Source organism: Colobus angolensis, unplaced genomic scaffold (assembly GCF_000951035.1).
Source record: "Colobus angolensis palliatus isolate OR3802 unplaced genomic scaffold, Cang.pa_1.0 Scaffold1, whole genome shotgun sequence".
Lineage (NCBI taxonomy): Eukaryota > Metazoa > Chordata > Mammalia > Primates > Cercopithecidae > Colobus > Colobus angolensis.
The window spans coordinates 4,782,816-4,799,337 of record NW_012110918.1 but is presented as its reverse complement, the minus strand read 5'-3'; the positions used below and the strand labels follow the sequence as shown (position 1 = coordinate 4,799,337).

General features: G+C 35.6%; 1 protein-coding gene across 1 annotated transcript in view; it reads left to right on the top strand.

The window, feature by feature from the left end:
• Window positions 1-16,522, top strand: part of ABCA10 (ATP-binding cassette, sub-family A (ABC1), member 10) — a 92,795-nt gene that overhangs the window by 9,288 nt on the left and 66,985 nt on the right. The window contains exons 2-6 of the mRNA XM_011933821.1: window positions 7,513-7,792; window positions 9,082-9,224; window positions 10,833-11,037; window positions 13,676-13,840; window positions 14,499-14,602. Of these exons, the coding sequence (XP_011789211.1) occupies window positions 9,129-9,224; window positions 10,833-11,037; window positions 13,676-13,840; window positions 14,499-14,602 (570 nt within the window). The 5' untranslated portion in view covers window positions 7,513-7,792; window positions 9,082-9,128. The remainder of the gene's footprint in view (window positions 1-7,512; window positions 7,793-9,081; window positions 9,225-10,832; window positions 11,038-13,675; window positions 13,841-14,498; window positions 14,603-16,522) is intronic.

The following is a 16,522-nucleotide window of genomic DNA, read 5'->3' as shown; positions in this document are numbered from 1 at the left end:
TGGCCATGGGGAATATAGTTATTGTAAGTTATCATAATAACTATATATATAGTTATTACAGTAACTTTTTATATAGTTACTACTATATATTACTATAATATATATAACTATATATATATATATATAGTTACTGTAAGATGCAAGCCCAGGATCTTATCTTTGTCCTCATGGTTATTTTCATGCAGCTGAGGATGTAAAACCTATACAGCAGACAACTGAGACAGAAGTTGAGAACTGAATTATATAGAAAGCCACTGAAAGTTTTCTTTTGCCTAGTTAAAGCTCAAAAGAATTTATAATGTACAATTTAAATTCAGAGTTGTAACTGTGCTGGGGGACAATGAGTTTTTCACTGAAATGTGACAATGTCAAGATTATTTAAAAATATTGTATCTCTAACTTTAAAATTAAGTGTTTTTTGTTTGTTTGTTTAAATCTCAATAACCATGAGATACACAGTTTCTAATCCTGCTAGGTGGAAGCAGCACAATGCAAGGTGTAGGTGGGTGCCTAGTTTTTATGTCTAGTAGAAATGGGGCAGAAAAAGAGTGAAACTCTGACCACCAGATGGCAGCAGAGGCTTGTGCCAAAGGGATACCTTTCTGGTCCCAGAAAGGGGTGGGGTAAGGCCGCTTGAGCAGTGGCAGTGACAGCAAGGCAGTCTAAGAAGCCAGAACTGAATGAACTAAGAAGCCAGAATTGAACTCTTCTGAGCCAGAGTCACCCAAGTGCTAGTTCATTTGAGAACTGATGAGGCAGTAACAGAGTTCAAGAGGTCAGAACAAAGAGTAAGAGGGGTGAGCCAGAAGATAGTGCTAGCCATTCACCAAACTTAAAGAAGGCAGAACAGCTAGAGGTTGAAAAGGACAGGAATGGTCCTTAGAAAGGGCAGGACAAGAACCTGAAGCTAGATGGTAATCATCAGTTATAAATCCCTCCTTTGGTCTCTTTGAGGAGCCACAAAATAGGAAACGTTTCAGGCACTCTCCAAATGGCACAGAATCTTGTTATCTCTAATATTGAAAGTAAATTTTCTTGATAACTGGGATAACTTGGAGGGAGATGGGCAGAGATGGTTAAAGGAAACCTCCAGGAATGGTGGTGTTTGAGTATCATCTTTTTAAATAAAGGTATAACCATAGTCTCAAATCTAATTTTTTACTTCTCACTTCTTTTGCTTCAAAAAGTAAAACCAGTGATAGTCACATCCTTCAGAAAAATTGGGTAATTTTTTTTCCTTAAACAAATCATTACTTAAGAATTTCATTGATAATTCCCACTGGGAGAAAGCATCAAGATGAGCAAAAAACAAGTGGCATTTTAATTGGGATATTTAAGAAGTAAAACAATTCCAACTGTTAAAAGAGACTTGATGTATAAGAACTAAGCATTAAAAATGGTAATTAACATTAATTGAAGGTTTACTCTGTGAAAGCCATCGTTTCATTGCTCTATGCACATTTTGTAGACTATTATTTCATTGACCAGTAGCATCAAAATTAACTGGGGAGAATGATGCCAGCAAGATGGCGTAACAGAAGCAACCCACTCATTACCCCTCCACCCTGCATAACAACAGTAATTCTGCACCACCACAGACCAAAGTCTCTGTGCAGGAGCCTCACGATTCAGGTATGAGGTTGTGAAACCCCAGTGGATCCCACGACCTAAAGGTTGTTTTGAGAGTGCAGACTAGCACCCTAGTGGCTGATCTGCTGATTTTGCTTCTGGATGGAAGCCTGGAAATGGCTCCATTCCCCAAGAAGCTTGGCTAAAAACGCATTTGGTCTTGAGCCTACAACCAAAACCATCTGCCAAGGAGTCCAGAAAGAATCATGTATGCTAGTGCCTCAACAGAGAGCCTCCTCTGACTGCAGACAATGAATCTGAAAGTTGCCCTGTGACTTGACTTCAGCCTATCTCTGCTGAAGTCCCAGCTCAGAACTGCTCACACAAGGACCTAGAGTGAGACTCGCCCATATCTTGCATCCTGGGAGCCTGAACTTCCATGTTGTGCTCTCCAGCCTTTGTCCCATAATAGATCCTGAGGGAAACCAGCCTCAGTTCTGATCCCTCTGCAGTCAGGGAACTAGCCCATCTGTGCAGAGACCTGCTGGGAGATGCATACTCATCTGAGCCAATAAGATAGGCTTGCCAGCTGCCATTCTGTAGGAGATCCAAGGGCCCCCAGTCTCAGCCCTGGCCTCTCCTGCTGCAATCAAGGAACTACCTCACCTGTCCAGGGACTGTAGGAGATGGGCATCCATCTTAGCTACCAGAACAGTCTTCTGGGTTTAGGTTTCTGGCCAGATTTTTCATACAACCTGGGTACCCTCCTTGGGTCTTCCTCCGGTCTATCTGGGCTAGAAAGCTGCATAAATCTCAGAGCTCTCACAAGACTCACAGCAAACCTGGGCTTAGCATGCCCTTTAATGCTCTAATACTGAGACAGCTATACTGGTCTTGGGCTCAGGAAAGACAACAGTCAGTCTCCTTAGAGTCTGTGGAAGATCTCCTGAAGAAGAATGGACATAAACAAAGCCAGATTGGGGAAACTAGAATAAATGCCCAATCCTCCAATGTGCAGACATTGTCACACATCCACAAGCAGCAGGAACATTTAGGAAAATATGACCTTACCAAGTGGACAAAATGAGGCACCAGGGACTGGCCCTAAAGTGATGGAGATTGTGATCTTTCAGACAAGAAATGTAAAACAGCTGTTTTAAGGAAGATCAATGAACTTCAAGAATATGCAGAAAAACAATTCAGAAATTTATCAGATAATGTAATGAAGATTGAAATAATAATAAAAAAACCACAAACATGCTGGAGCTGAAAAATACAGGGAACATAATGAAAAATGAAATAGAGACCATCAAGAGTAGAAGTGATAAAATAGAATAAAAACATTAGTGAACTCAAAGACAGGCTATTTGGAAATAATCAGAGGAGGAAAAAATAGAATGAAAAGACAATGAAGAAGGCTTATGGAATTGATGGGGCAACATTAAAAGAGAAAATATTCTGGTTGTTGGAGTTAAAAAGAGAGTTGAGAAAGGCAAAGCAGTGTGAAGTTTATTCAAATAAATGATAACAGAACTTTCCAAACCCAGAGAAAGATATAAATATACAGGAACTTGGAGATGAAAGCTCATCAATCAGATTCAACCCAAATAAAAATACCCCAAAATATATTATAATCAAACTTTGGAAGGTTAAAGACAAATAGAGGACCCTGAAAATAGAGAAATAAAAGAAGCAAATAGCATATAAGGAAACTCCAATACACCTGACAACAGACTTTGCCAACAGAAACCTTACAGGCCAGGATGGAGTGGGACATGATTTTTCAGAGTACTGAAGGAAAATAAAACTGCCAACCAAGAATACTGTATCCAGCAAAGCTGTCCTTCAGCAATGAAGGAGAGAAAAAGGCTTTACTAGACACACAAAAGCTGAGGGAAATTCACTGCTATCAGACCTATCCCGTAAGAAATGCTGAAGGGAGTTCTAATCTAAAGACAAGAATGCTAACATGATTGTTATTCTAATACTGTAATTGTGGAGCATAAACCACTTATATCCTTAGTAGAAAGAATAAAAGACAAAACTATTAAAAATAGTAAGTGAAATTATTTGTTAAGAAATAGGCAATATAGGGAGGCGGAGCTTGCAGTGAGCTGAGATCCAGCCACTGCACTCCAGCCTGGGCGACAAAGCGAGATTCCGTCTCAAAAAAAAAAAAAAAAGAAAAAGAGATAGGCAATATAAAATGTAAAATATAAAAATTGTGACATCAAAAATTCAAAATGTGGAAGGAGAATGGAATTAAGTGTACAGTTTTTTGTTATGTCTCTGCTATCAAAGTTAAGAAGTTATTTTATAATAACATGTCATAACTCAGATGTTTTTTGTCAGCCTTGTGGTAACCACAAAGCAAAAACCTATAATAGATATATTAAAAATAAAAGGCAAGGAATCAAAATACTACTAGAGAAAATCATTTACACACAAAGGAAGATTGTAAGAGAAGAAAGGGTCTGCAAAACAACTAGAAAGCAGGTATCAAAATGGCAGCAGTAAGCCCTTATCTATCAATAATTAACTTGAATGTAAATGAAATAAATTCTTCAATCAAAAGACATAAAGTAGTGGCTGATTGAATAAAAAACAAAACCCAAGTATCTGCTGCCTACAAAAGACTCACTACACTTGTAAAGACACACACAGATTGAAAGTGAAGAGATGGAAAAAGATATTTTATGCACGTGGAAATAAAAAAAGAGTAGGAGCAGCTATACTTACATCTGATAAAATAACCAAAACTGTAAAATGACATAAAGCCATTATATAATGATACAGAGGCCAGTACAGCAACAGGATATAATAATTATATATACATATGTACCCAACATAAGAGTACCGAAATATATAAAGCAAATATAAATAGATCTAAAAGGACAAATATACTGCAATAAATAATTGTAAGGAACTGGAATAGACAGATCATCCAGACAGAAAATCCACAAGGAAACATTATAATTAAACCACACATTAGACCAGATGGACATAACAGACATTTACAAAACATTCTGTCCAACAGCAGCAGAATATACATCCTTCTCAACAGCACATGGAATATTCTCCAGGAAAGGTCATATGTTAGGCCACAGAACAAGTCTCAACAAGTTTAAAAGAATCAAAATTTTATCAAGTAGCTTTTCTGACCACAGTGGAATAAAACTAGAAATCAGTAACAGGGGGAACTTTGGAAATGGTACAAATACATGGACATTAAACAACATTCTTGTGAGCCACTAATGGATCAATGGAGCAATTAAAAAGGAAATTTTTAAGAAAATTCTTGAGTCAAAAAGGGGGAACACAATATACTAGAACCAATGGGATATAGCAAAAGCAGTTTTAAGAGGGAAGTTTATAGCCGTATTTGCCTACATCAAAAAAGTAGAAAGATCTCAAATAACCTAAAATGGCAACTCAAGAAACTGGAATAACAGGAGCAAACTAACTCAAAATTAGTAGAATGAAAGAGACAAATACACAGGAGAATGCCATTTGAAGACACAGGCACACAGAAGAGAGAATGCCATGTAATGACAACACAGATATTAGAGTTATGTATCTGCAAGTCAAGGAATGACAAGGGTTGCTGGCAATCACCAGAAGCTGGGAGAGAGAGCATGGCTTTTCAGATACGACAATGATTTTTGGACTTCTAGACTCTAACACTTTGAGCGAATCAATTTCTAAGGTACCCAGTTTGTGGTACTTTGTTATGGCAGCCCTAGGAAACTAATACAATGGAAATTTTGACAGTAATTGTGAGAAGATGAGCTAATGTATAAGATACTTTATAAGATAAGGTAGCTTAAGAAAGCTGGCAGTGGCAATATTTTCTCATATGTAATTGCCAGACATATCTAAAGAAAGATGGAAGGAGAGAAGAGATTAGAGCAGCCCCTGCTATAATCTGCTTAAGGAGAGAAGAGATTATAATAGAAGTTAACAATAAAATAAAAAGAGATAACCAAGAGAGCCAGATTTTTAGATTAGGTAATAAAATTTGATTGAAGGATTATGCAGCGGTGTTGAGTTTAGAGAAAAATTGGCTCAGTTTCCTCTGGGAAATTAGAATGAAGTAGAGATATGTGGAGGACAACTTCTGCCAAATTGCCTCTGATTGTTCATTAATTAGTACATTTACCTGCTGAAAGCCATCATGCTTTCAGGGGTCAAGGACTCAAGAGTAAGGAAGAGTTTGATGAGGAGGCGCTAGTTGGTATTATGTAATGTGGATGTGCATAAGCCTAAATCTGGGGTATTTCAACATTCTGACTCTGTAGCAGAACTGTATAATTATAAATATACAAAGGCTTAGAATGAAAAGGATCCAAATCCTATTATAAATGTGTAACAGAGACCTGAGGATTTTATATGACCTCTCCAAGGGACACAGACAGAGTGACAGGTCTGCAATGCAGGTCTCAGACTCCTGACTGTACCGTATTGGAGATTGAAATCCCTAAAATTATTGTCTTATCGTGTTTTGTATTGCTACAGTAGAACACCACAGATTTAGTTGTACCCAGTAGACTGGGTAATTTATAAAGAAAAGAAACTTATTTCTCACAATTTTTGGAAGCTGAGAAGTCCAAGAGCATGGCACTGGTATCTGGTGAGGGTCATCCCATGGTGGAAAGGTGAAAGGTGAATGAGACAGCGAGAGAGAGAATTGGGCCTAACTCATCCTTTTATCAGGAATCCATTCCCAAGATAATGTATTAATCTATTCATGAGGGTGGAGCCCTCATGACCTAATCACCACTTCTAAAGGCTACACTTCTCAATACTGTTTCATTGGTAATTAAATTTTAACGTGAATTTTAGAGAAGACATTCAAATCACAGCGATTATGGAAATAAAAAATATTTTTAAAATTTAGTGATTAGGAAGGGTGTATGTCTGTATTATAGTATGATTTTAGTTGTTTTCCCCACCCATTTAACTGAATATTACCATTAATGTCTGGGATTGGAACCAGGTTAAGTTTCATGTTGTCTATTTCATGAACTTTTACTTCTAGTAATGATTTTGCCTGAATAGGAAGAGAAATGTCACTAACAACAAAGGAAAGCAATTAAAGTATGCTTCCTTTGTTGTTAGTGACATTTACAATTAAAGGAACCATTTATTTCTGTATTCCTAATGAAAATTTGAAGAGTCTCTGAGTCCTTTACCTTTTCTGTCTGTCATGTTCATGAATGGTCATTAGCTTCTGTATCCATACCAAGAAATGTATTCTTATAGTGAAAATCACATAGTAAGATTTTCAGCGTTGATAAAGAGGGATTATTTGCCATTCTGAGAATATCCAATTTAGTTGTAGCTGAAAAAAAAGTAACAAAATCATTAAAGTTATGCCCATCTAGTCTATACCACTACACTTTTAAAATGGGTATTAGATATCATTGTCTTGATTAGTACGATTTTCATAGTGGTAGTTGAGAATGAGGATCTTGGAGTCCAAACGCTATTCTGGACTCATCTGTTGGCTTCACACTTATTTAAACATCTGCAAATAACTTCACCTGTTAACCCCACCTTTCAAATTTGTTTAATGGATATAAATAGAGTACCAACTTTGTAGGTTTGCTTTAAGTATCAAATGGGAGAATTCATTTAAACTCTTAGAACACTTTCTAGTACATAGGAATTAGTGAATACAAGGAACCATTTAACTGAAATGTAGTTAACTTTCAGATAAGACTTTCTCATTGGAACGATTCAGATTTCTGAGATGGGCAATCCTCATTTTGTCTGTCTGTGTTCAACTTTCTCTTTAATTTGCTCCTTTTTTAGCTTGGCTGTCAAATTTTTAATTATTAAAAGTCATGCAATTGTAAATATGTAGTTATCTACGCAATTGTAAATATGTGGGTTTTTCTTTTTGAATTTGATCTCTTGTTTGTGTGTATGCCAAAAAGATAGAGCAATAAACAAATACCACATGACACACTCAGCCAACAATTCATTAAGTTCTCTGAAGAGTAACTGGACAAGAAGAAAAACATAGGAAAAAAACCAACAGAATTTGTTGGCATGTTCTACACACAGACCATGGCTTTTCAGAAGCCAAACTGAATAAAAACAGTTTTAAAAGAGACAACCATTTGTAGAGGAGTCCTTGAAGGATTCTCCAGTTTTCTTGGACAAAAAGAGACCAGTGGATCCAAGTGCTTCTAAATACCTCTCTCTTATTTTCTTAACTGTAAGTTAAAATTTGTTTTACATTTTCACTTTGCATAAGGTTATTAAGATATAAAGTATATAGCCAATGCCAAACATATTGATTGAAATTTTTAAAATTATATTATTCAGATGTTCTAAATTATTTTATGCTTTATGTTATAGTACTAGTGATTTTATTTTAAAAACTTATGTAACATTTTAGTGTGATACATGAAAGATGGATGGATTCAGAGGTGTATATAAATATTATCAGACAATAAATTCTCTCTCTGACACTGCTCTGAATATCCTTTGGATATTTTGTAAGGTTTTACTTCTTTAGAATGTGTGAGCATTACAGCAAGTTCCTTTTTTCTGTGTTCTTTTGTTCTTTTAAAATGTTTTTGTGGTTTGCTTATGGAGCTATTTAAGTAGACCTCTGCATCCATAAAGTGAAGATTGGTGTCTTAATGTTTCTACTTTCTTAAGTTAGAATGTAGAGATTATATTGGGTTTTGCTGGCTTTGCATTTTATTTTATGAAAAAAGGGAAATATAGCAAGTTCTCTCTGAACATTGTAATTTGTATGTAACATCAACATTTATTCAAATGGACTTCAGTAGTCATAGTTGTGATACTAAATGATCAGTTCTGGATTTTCAAACTGAAAACAAAGAATAAGGATCATTATTACAAATCAGTTACTCTAGTCATATTAGCTAATGTTTTTGGTTTTAATCTGTATGTGTCTTACATATTTACTTCATAAATGGAGATTTAAAAAGAGGAATTAGCTTTTTGGGATTCTAAGAATGACCATACTGTTTTCGACTTTGCTTTGCTCAGTGGTTAACAAGATATCAAATAAATGTGCCAAATGTGCAATTCAAAATAAGACTGCTTGTGGTCAAATTGCTGACTGACAAGGAGCAACAAAGTGGTTTCTTCCCGTTAAACTTCTTTTTCTTAACAAGTAAAGAGAAAGTGGTTTTGGACTCTAAACATTGCTAAGATCTTATTGAGGGATTTACTTTAGGTGGATGTAATGTTAAGATTTCACAGAAAAAAAGTGACTCCTGAGACAAAAGGAGAGAAGACTTATATATTATCGCCTTTATCTCCCTCATAGCCATAAAAGCCTGGAGAGAAATAGCAACTGAGAAGACATTTTACAATCACTAATACTTTATATTCTTTTAAAAAATCCTGATTGAATATGTTACTACAATGTCATAAAAGGCACTTAGTTGGTGCATCTGAAAATTATGCTTTCAAAATGTTCAAAGGCTTTCTGTAACTGAACTTCCTTTTTTTTCTTTTTTCCCCTAGTTATTGCTCTACAATATTTACTTTACCCTGTTAATGAACAGGACAAAATGGTTAAAAAAGAGATAAGTGTGTGTCAACAAATTCAGGCTCTTCTGTACAAGAATTTTCTTACAAAATGGAGAATAAAAAGAGAGAGTTTATTGGTATGATTCACTATATATATATTTTTTCCTGGTTAATAAATGAAAATCCATCATATAGTACTATGTCATCTTTATTTTCTTGTTTATAAATTCTGATTTTTAATTATCATACTGGCTAGTTGATTTGAGATTCTAAATACTGCAAAATGATATATTTTGCAAAATAGGATAATATTTGTGTCAAAGGTGAAATTAACTAAGGAGCTCATCTACAGCTCCTGAAAAATAATCTTTTGCAGAATAGAACCAGCCGTTTTCCACATAATTAATGCATTCAAATCTCAGAGTCATTCTGATTTACCCCCTTAGCTAACTTCTGTGTTGGGGGCAGGGACAGCCAAGGGAAAGATAAGCTAGGCAAAATAAAATAGATTTTTAAATGGGCAAACCCTGATACTATTTGGGAACATTTCGATTAATGTCATGTTATTTGGTAAGGCTGGGAAAATATCTATGAGTAAAAATTTGCAAACTTTTTTTGGAATCTCTTCAAAGCCATGCTTTTTGTCAACATGGAGTGGTTTCATGGAACAAGATCACAGATTGTCAATACCTTTGCATTCTGTTGAGTTTCTTGTATGCTGACATGAATATTAAGACTTTGCTTTGTGTTACTATGAGACATAACTGGATCTGCATTGACCGTGTAGAGATTGCAGTCTGTTCAGAAATAGTCAATACCATTTCAGTGGGAACTAACAGGATTCATATCGTCCTTTTAAATCTCTGCAATAGCTTCTGAAGCAGTTCAATCAAATATTTTGGTTCGTATACTGAAGAAGGATACATCTATATTTATCACTCACTAGAATTAAAAAAAATATGAATCCAGAAATGTGGAAATATTGGTACAATAAACACCTATACATCCACCATCCAGATTTGACAGCTGTTAACATCTTGCCAGCTTTGCTTCATCTCTCTGTCTCCTCTTCTTCCCCAAAATATATGTAATGGCTAAATATTTTAGCTAGTGTCTCAAAAAATTAAGAACCTGGTTCCCTACATCACCACTATCCCACTACACAAAATTAAAAATAATTCCATATCATCTAGTTCCATGGCCAAATTCAATTTTCCAGATTTCCCCCAAAATGTCTTTTAAGGTTGATTTGTTCAGGAACCAATGAGACAAAACTAGTTTTCTTGTTGAATATTCCATGTTGTCTTTTTATCTGATTGCCTGTCCATGTTGTCATTTAAGTCATCCCTTTATCATCTATATTTTTTGTAAGCAGTGAGTTGGCTCTAAAAGCAGGATCCAATTCTGGTTAAATATTTTTGGCAAGAATATCTTCTATATGATGCCATATACTTACGTTGCTTCAAATATGAGGACGTAGAATCAGTGGCAGTCCCACTAATAGGGATGCTAAATCACTGGGTTAAGATTGATTACAATTGTTGATATTATCTCAAAAGTTGTGTATTTTTGAAAAGGTGTTGTTTTCTTTAAAGGATAGATATTATTTGGGACAGAAAAAAATTACAGACTGAAATGAAGCTATGCTCAATGACAATACATTCTGCCTTAAAAATGTGTTTGGATGTTTCTCACTGATCTGGACCACGTTATAACATGGCTCATTTCTCTTTTGTGTGCTGGAGGAATGGACAATAACATTGTTTCTAGGGCTATATTTGTGCATCTATTCGGAACACTTCAGAGCTACCCATTTTCCTGAACAACCTCCTAAAGTCCTGGGAAGTGTGGATCAGTTTAATGACTCTGACCTGGTAGTGGCATATACACCAGTCAGTAACATAACACAAAGGATAATGAATAAGATGGCCTCGGCTTCCTTTATGAAAGGTGTGTTGTCCAATAATCAATGTTTCAGTATTATGTGGCTTAATTTTCAAGTTCTTTTTGCAGGTTGAATTTACTTATCTAGCTTATGGGTCAGTCATTCTCAATTGAGGCAAAGATTCTTATTATATATATAGTACAGGGGTTGGTGTGAGGCTAAGGGTAGGTGGGTAAGAGATGAAATAGATTTACTTGTTTTTTTTTTCTTTTTTTTTTTAATGACACACATGCCATTTGCCCTTTATACTAGAACATGTTGTTGCAGTAGGAAGGAAAAAAAAAAAAAAAGATTTGACCCATTTTAGATGATACAAATTTCACTTTTCCCAAACTTAACTTAAAAAACTTTCTATTTGGGTTGGTATTCTATAATTTAAAGAGTTTCAAAAATTTTTAAGGATTTTTAATTATTTTCAATTGACATTGAAATAAATATAGTTCCCAGTATATAGGAATTATAAATCAAAGATGTTTGAAATTCAAACTCAAACTTAGCAGTGGCATTAAAAAAGCATTACTGTTTGGTGTTTAAAAATAGTTAAAATGTATAGCTCAGGGCATGTAAAATCTATTTAAAATCAAATCAGGTGTTGGCTACTGAAAGTCAACAAATTCACGGCCCTTGATCATAGAGTAGTGAGTCGCTTTTTTTTTTCCCCATAAGACTTTTTCTGCATATCTGAACTCAGAAAATAGATGTCTCTATGTTATGTAGGCTGCTGCATTAATTTGATGTATGCATCTTATAAAGAAATAAGAACACCTGAGAGTCATACTTACTGTGTGAGACCTTTGCCTACCATCCTTTATATCTCTCCTGCCGTTAGGAGTAACTACTGGCTGTCAGTTGTGGTCTCTGGCCTGCTCCATAGAGGCCTTTGCTCCTGCATAGGGAAGGTATCAGGATAAAATGTTCTTTTCTTCAGTAATCTTAGCCTACCATCAAATTTCTCTTGTTGTTAGCTCTCATTCTGCTAGCGTTCTGAACATTGACCATTTCATCCTTTTGTACATTTTATCCAATCTGTTAATATCTCAGCTCTAATCACTGCTTTTTCTTGTCTTTCTGAAACTTCTTTAGTTTTTTGGTGTCTGGATTGCCATGCCAAGGGACACCTCCAAACTCGGAATTTTAATTATTTTATGCAAGTTGCTAATATTCTGTGCCTAACCTATCCAAGCTTTGGAATGGGTATTGTTATCCCTGGCTGCTTTACCCTGTTTTGTAATTCTTCATTGCAGTTTCTGGAGCTTTGACTTTGGTCGGCCTCCCTTGCTTGCATTGTTTACATGTTCTGCCTCACCACAGTGTTGATTCTGCCCTGATCTGTCTCTACTGGTTTCCTTTGTGTTGTCATTTACCTCATTTGTTCTGAACTCACGAAGCATTTACTGAAGCCTCAGGAACTATTCTTCCTGTATGCACAGTGTAAGCTAATTACCACTTTCTGTCTTAGTCTCATGGACCATTAGACTCTGCCTCTTTCTTATATAAAATACTTCATTCCAGCTACCATGCTGGCCTGTTCCAACTACAGCTCCTCTCTCACTGTCTTACTCTACATTTATCTAACTCTTGCTTTTTAGCATAAGTATTCATGGTTTGGCCTTGACAGTATTTTTTATACCTCTAGAAAAAATCAGTGATGTTAGCATTGTCCTCATAAAAGTTTTACCACCTGACTCTATATTTGGAACGATGAGGAGTTTTGAAAGGTATGGCTACAGCATAAAATAAACAGCTTTTTCATCTTAATGTAGACTTAAACCTGAGTGGAATTTAAAATTAATAAAATTTTGAGAACATAATACATAAACATGTAAAAAAGGAGGCACTAACTGGACTTCAGTGATTTTCAAGGCTTCTGTTAGTAATAGATCTATTAAACACTTATTGGGTGGATTACTCCTGCAGAGTGTAAACTCATTCATTATGCACTGATTACTATAAACTTAATTCTTAGAGAGTGTTCTTGACCTCAGAGAATCTGTGGGTAGACTATACTTTTTGGTTTTTGTACTCTGATTCTTTGTATACAATTTACTTCTAGCATACTATTTTCATGTGATAGATATCAGTTTATAATCTCGGCAGAAAAAAATAAAACACGAAATTCTCAGTATTTGTATTGCTTACTTTAAATATTTTTCCTTTTAATTCTTAAATTATTTTAGTCACTAAAGTGATATCTACTTTAAAAAAAAGTTGAATAGTATAAACTTGTATGAAGCAAAAATATGAGAGCTTTTCCTTTCGTCTTCACCACTGCTTCCTCTCCTCCCCTACCCCTCATTCAAATTGTGTGTATCTTTTAAGGCAAATAGGCACATGGTCATGTATAGAATATGTTTGTATGCTTACATAGGCACACAAATTCAGTTTTTCTTTACCAAAATGAGATCACACTAAAAACAATATGCTACAAATTTTTAAAAGACAATATATCCTTTGTGTCTTTTCATGTATTTACACTGAACTTAAAATAATCGAGTTTCACTCAGCCTTTTACTAAGAGGCAACTATCCAGAAATAATATGTAATACCACTAATTTTATATAAAACAAGCAATTGTATTTTGTTTTTGTGTCCTCTAGTAATAAGTTTACATGATTATTTATTTATATTTTTCACACATGGTAGGAAGAACAGTCATTGGGACACCAGACGAAGAGACCATGGATATAGTACTTCCAAAAAAGTACCAGCAAATGGTGGGAGTTATATTTCGTGATACTTTCTCATATCAGCTGAAGTTTAATTGGGGATATAGAATCCCAATTATAAAGGAACACTCTGAATACATAGGTAACTGTACGAAAACTGATTATAATTTTTTTTGATACTTCACGGAATCCCCTGTTTGGAATGACTGCTAGGAATATTAATACAACCAAGTAAATAATTAATATACATTTCCCCCTGAACTTAATCATCAGTCTGTAACTTAGGATGAGTATCATTATTTTGGCAACTATTCATATGTCCCCCCCCTTTTTTTTTTTTTGAGACGGAGTCTCCCTCTGTCACCCTGGCTGGAGTGCAGTGGCACGATCTTGGCTCACTGGAACCTCCGTCTCCCAAGTTCAAGTGATTCTCCTATCTAAGCCTCTGAAGTAGCTGGGAGTACAGGCACACACCACCACACTCAGCTAATTTTTTTGTATTTTTAGTAGAGATGGGGTTTCACCATGTTGGTCAGGCTGGTCTCGAACTCCTGACCTCAAATGATCCACCTGCCTCGGCCTCCCAAAGTGGTGGGATTACAGGCGTGAGCCGCTGCGCCTGGCATCATATATTCTTGTTTCTCCAATTTTGTAGAGTACTTTAAAAATCCTCTATATCATGTAATCATAGGCTTTGAGCTAACATTTAGGTATTTTTATTTTGAGCCAAAGTTAAAGTTTTGATTCCAGCAATTGACTCCATTATGTAACTATGGACATGTTTTTCTTCTTCCTTAAAGAACACTGTTGGGCCATGCATGGTGAAATTTTTTGTTACTTGGCAAAGTACTGGCTAAATGGGTTTGTAGCTTTTCAAGCTGCAATTAATGCTGCAATTATAGAAGTAAGTGCCTAACTTCAAAGCTATATTTTAAATCTGTATTTTTCCCTCTTTTAAAATATCTGCCTCATCCCCTACCCTACTCATACACTCTTAGGAGGTAATACTTTGCCTCTCATCCTCAGAGAAAATAAAAGCTGTCAGATGTGAATCTCTCCTGACTAACATAAACCCTATAAAACTACAGACCTACAACCCCCTACACCCATTCTTTTCCTTCTCTTTCTTCATCCCTAATGTCTTTCCTCAGTTCGTGGTGTGGATCGCATCCCTCCCAACTTCATCAGCAAAGTTCAACTGTGGACATTTGTTTCTGTCTCCTCTTTTCAATCTCTGCCTTTCTGCTAGATTCTTCTCTTCAGGATTTAAAATTAAGTTCTTCACTTATGGTTGAGACCTTCCTTTATCCACTTTCCTCTTCACATGACTACCCTAACTTCCTTCTATTAAGGGATAAGTTTCTTGAAAGGGTTGTCCTCCTTTGACTCAACTCAAGTCAATATTATCTATCCCTACCACACCATCAAAAGGGCTTTTTCTAAGGTAAATAACAACTGCCATGTCAATTAACAACTTTTTCATTCCTCATCTTACTTGATTTCTCAACTAAATAACATAGGATTCACCTGATTTCCCTTCTGTTTCTAGCCTTTCCCTCTCAGTCTTCTTGCCAACTTATCTACCCTTACACTCCTACATCTTTCTATCTGTAGTTTCACAAAGTTCTATCCCAGGCATCTCTTTCTATCCTATATGTTTTCTCTAGATGGTCTCATTCATCCCCATACTTCTGATTATAATTTATATGCTGATAACTCCAAGAACTCTAACTTGTAGACTAGCAACATTTTTCTATAAAGGACCGCACAGTAAATATTTTACGCTCTGGGTGCCAAATGTGTTGTAACTATTCACCTCTGCTGTTAGTATGAAAGCTGCTGTAGATAACACAAACAAATAAGTGTGCCTGTGTTCAATAAAATGTTATATACAAGACATGTGGTGGGTCAGATTTGGTCTGGGAACTGAAGTTTGCTGACTTCTAAAGGAGCTAGGGACTGAAAGAGCTAGACCTCTGCTCTAGCTCCATGTATCTGACTGTCTGCTGGATACCTCTACTTTGATGTCTCAAGCAATTCAAACTTAGTATGCTCAAAACTGAATGTGGATGTTTTTCTGTGAATGTGACTGAGTCTTATAAAATTTTCCCTATCTCAGTGAATGCTAAAACCACCTAGTTGACCAAAAGGAACTGGGGAATTATCAGAGAAAATTTTCTCTGTCTCACTCATCATATCCAATCTTTTACCTGGCCTCTTATTTCTAAGCTCAAATCTACGTACTTCAGTTCTGCCACCTGCACAAGGCCACATCATTATCATATCTTGCCTAAACTATGGGAGTGGTTTATTTCTTTAGCCTTATCTACAGTCTATTTATTTATTTATTTTTTTGTGGCAGGAACCTCTTTTATGTGCTCCAATGCACTATACACCTTCTTTCCTTTTCATATACTGTTTACTCTGCTCAGAGTTTTCTTCTCCATCCTCAACCCTCCCCACACAGTCTTTGTTTAGGAAAGATCACAGCCTTCAACACTCAGTAAAAATGTCACTTTTTTAGGGAAGCCTTTCTTGATTTTCCTTTACTTTTCTTTTAACGTAATTGCTCAATTGTAACTAAACAATTTATTATGCAATGATTTGTTTAATACCTCTCCTTTCTTCTGCTGCTGTGCTACAAAATGTAAAGCTCTATGAGAATGAACAGTGTTTCTGTCTGAATTGCTGCTGTTTCCCCATCACCTAGCACAGTATATTATGCATGATAAACCTTCAGTAATTTCTCAAATGATTCTTATAATTCATGTCAATTGGTACCAGAAGTTATTAAGATTGTTCTGATACTAATAGTTCATCATAC